The sequence below is a fragment of the Plasmodium fragile genome, assembly GCF_000956335.1.
Source record: "Plasmodium fragile strain nilgiri unplaced genomic scaffold supercont1.3, whole genome shotgun sequence".
NCBI classification, from domain to species: domain Eukaryota; phylum Apicomplexa; class Aconoidasida; order Haemosporida; family Plasmodiidae; genus Plasmodium; species Plasmodium fragile.
The window spans coordinates 562,041-565,406 of record NW_012192583.1 but is presented as its reverse complement, the minus strand read 5'-3'; the positions used below and the strand labels follow the sequence as shown (position 1 = coordinate 565,406).

Genomic DNA, 3,366 nt, shown 5'->3' with positions numbered 1-3,366 from the left:
TTTTTTTTTTTTTTTTTTTTTTTTTTTTTCTTTTGGCCATTCGAATAAACGTTTTTTTTTTATTTTTTCAAATAAACTTCGTTTCCTTCCAATAATTTAAAATGGATACGTATGAATTATATATAAAATAAAAGTAAGCAATCATTTTATTATATACTTAAAAGTCCCCAATATAAGTTTACCCAATTGGGAACAGTTTATATATTTATACGCGTTGATTTGCTTTCTTGGGCATATTTTCTTTCATCTTCTTTATTTTCCTGACTGCTGTCATTCATACTTTCTACAGGCACTGCAAACTTTTCATGAAAATTTGTATCCATTTTTTTTTCATGAAATTTTTCGTCAAACATTTTTGACTTATTGTGCCATTCCCAGGCTGCATATATTTGTATGCGTCCTTCGATTTTTCTCCCCAGTCAGTTCGTCCCTTTATTTTGCTGAGGAGTTTTGTTCCCCCACCCTGTTTATATATGGCTCTTCTTCGCTTCTCCTTTTTTTAAGCCTTTAACAAAGTATGATGCCATATAATGAAAATAATTAACCATAACTGAACTGCGCTGGTGTTGGAGAGACATCTTTTTTCATCAAAATGCATCCACTTTTCATTTTCATTTTACAAAATGTGTAAATGTTAAAGGGGGTGGTAGAAGATCATTTTTTCCTTGTGTGTATTTACCACCCTTTACGTACGTAGTGGTAGAGAAGAGGACCCGGACATTCAGCCAAAACCCCGTGTAGGCGTGCAGACAGGACAACTATTATTTTCCCCCCCCCTCGGGTGACAAATTAGTTAGTGCCATAAATTTACCTACCCATGTCCGTGTGAAAGGACGCAAGTTAGCAGTCAGCAGCACCTCCCCCTTGTGATCGTTCCCCTACAAAATGGTCGGCGTGAAGAAGAGAACAGTAAGAAAATTCAACGTGGAAATTGACCTGAACAATGACATAGAAGACAAGGTGCGGTCATACATAATATCGGATAGAAACAAAATGAAGAAAAGACACAAAGAAAGAAGAAAAAAAAAAATAAGAAGACGAATTAAAATGGAATGTAAAATATCATCCTTTGTTTTTCCCAATTCAAAGAAGGAGAAAAAACTGAGGCTAAGTTACATTAATAAATTTATAAAAAAAAAAAAATTAATCAAGCAACATTTGAAGGACATACGAGAAAGGATAAAACATTTCCAAGCAATGGTGAACACATATCAGAGTGAAACCAAGGAAAATAAAGATCAGGTGCAGGAAGGGGAAGAATGTTTGCAGCTCTCCACACTCTGCTTGCCTTTACATTCGCCCCAATGCAATGAATAATCACTCCCATGAAGGGTAAAAATCGTGTGTGCGCATATATTTAACACGATTTATTTGTTCTGACAAATCCCGATCGTGCAACATGACCACCAAGTGTTTGGAAAAATAAACTCCCCCATTTATTTACAACGGTGTGAGACAGCATTGTTTTCCTCCTCGCCGTTGTGGTTTAACATGTTTATGCAATGCGTCTTTCCCATTGTATGCCTTTTTACATTCGAAAATTGTAAAAGGTGTTGTAATTTTTTTTTTGTTATGTATATGATTATTTTTTTTTTGTATTTAAAAATATATACTTATATTGCCCCGTGGGCACAGTTTATACTTTAAACTTGTGGTTGCTTTATTGTTTCATTTGGAACGAAAAAAAAAAAAAGAAAAAAAAAGATAAAATAAAATAAACACAACAAAACAGAACAAAATAAAGCCCCATGTGACTACTACACGGGTGTTGTTAATTTTGTTTATCATTTTTATCACGCGCGGCTACTTGGCCACTTGTTTATTTTATCCCTTTTTTTACGTTTTATCACATTTCCTGCTTTTTTTTTCGTTTCATTGCTCACCCTCCTTTTTCTCGCCAATACCTCCATTTTTATACTCCGTATTATACTTATAATTGGCGATGCGCGCAATCTGATACAGCGCCGTTAAGCTCATGATGAAGTTTACTGCAGAGGGGGAGGAAAGGTGTAGGAGCTCGCCATGAGTGTGCATACGTGCAAGCATACATATACATATACATGTGCATATGAATATACTCATATAAACGCCTGTGCGGACATGTGCGAACGTCTCCTATCACGCACACCCGCACAGGAGCCTTTTCTCATTTCTGCTACACTTACTGGCGAGCAAATTAAAATTTCGTGGTTTAATGACGTAGGCGAATCTTGTGAACAGCAATCCGGTCATACATATGGCTAAAGGAGAAGCAAGGCGCGTTAAAGGGGGAATATAAAAAGTGGTGTTAAAAAAGGAATGGAAAAAAAGACAAATACGACTTGTGTATAGGTCGTACAAAACTGATTAACGTAGGAGTGGGGTTAGCAATTACCAAATTGTTGGGGCAGGGAAAGCAGCTTTGGGTCTCTGTTTATGTCAACGATGTTCGCCAGCGAAATGGACCATTTAAATGTAGGGGCCCAAAAGTGAATGGTCAGGATACCTGTATCGGACACTACGTGGAAAAGACGGGAACGTGGATTTAAGCGCGGGCGAAATGATATGCACAGGGGGTGTGCTTTCATAAATGCATAGCTAGGTGCGTAAACAGTACCCCCTTTATTTGTATACATATATATTTTTTCTCTCTCATTCTCTCTTATGCTATGTCTTTCCGCGTGGTGCTTCCTGGGTATTGTATTAAGCCCCGCCTTGGTACCTTACCCAGTGCGTTCTTCACAGTCTGATTGATGTTGTAACCCTTGATTTCGTTTTTGATCCTGGGTATGATGTTTGGGTAAAAAATACTTTTGATCAACCCCATTTTGGAACAACCACAAGTGGGCAGGTGGATTCAATGGGAGGAAATTTCAGGTGGAGGCACGGATGAAAATGGAGAAGGGCAAAATTGTTAAAAAAGGGCACAACTCATAGGCTCAGTCTTTTTAGTTAACTAAGACAAAGCTGCAAGCGATGTTGTGTCTTTATAGGTATCGTTCGGCTAAATTCCCACCAGTGTGTGCACTGGTACATGTCTACATACGTGTGGATCTGCGCGCTCTGTTTTGGTCCACTTTGTCACATTATTACGGCTATATTGGAGCATAAGTATGTGCGATGAAATGTAAAGTGTATTTTTTTGAGGCAGCTTTTTTCTTCACCCCAGGCAATGCTCCGTATATTTCTGCCAACCAGTTGCATAAACACAAATGAACATTTGAGGAATGGAAAACATTCGAATTATGAAAAATTGCACCTAATAAATTAGAGTAGCCCTATTTCTTAAGTTCACCTAGATTCTTTTCACACTAAGAATGCAAAAGTGAGACTCTTGAATGTTATAAAAGCTGGAAAAAGGGGGAAAAAAAAAAAAAAAAAAAAAAA

General features: G+C 37.3%; 2 protein-coding genes across 2 annotated transcripts; one reads left to right on the top strand and one right to left on the bottom strand.

Moving 5' to 3' along the window:
- Positions 1-885: 885 nt before the first annotated feature.
- Positions 886-1,317, top strand: AK88_00446 (uncharacterized protein; the record flags this gene model as incomplete). The annotated part of the gene is made up of 1 exon (XM_012478097.1): positions 886-1,317. One exon carries the CDS (start codon positions 886-888, stop codon positions 1,315-1,317), a length of 432 nt encoding a protein of 143 aa, XP_012333520.1.
- A 555-nt stretch (positions 1,318-1,872) lies between these two features.
- AK88_00445 (uncharacterized protein) lies at positions 1,873-2,806 on the bottom strand (the record flags this gene model as incomplete). Its single annotated transcript, XM_012478096.1, has 4 exons — positions 1,873-1,988; positions 2,166-2,240; positions 2,375-2,497; positions 2,707-2,806. The coding sequence occupies 4 exons, from the start codon at positions 2,804-2,806 to the stop codon at positions 1,873-1,875; spliced, it is 414 nt and encodes a 137-aa protein (XP_012333519.1).
- Positions 2,807-3,366: the final 560 nt, after the last annotated feature.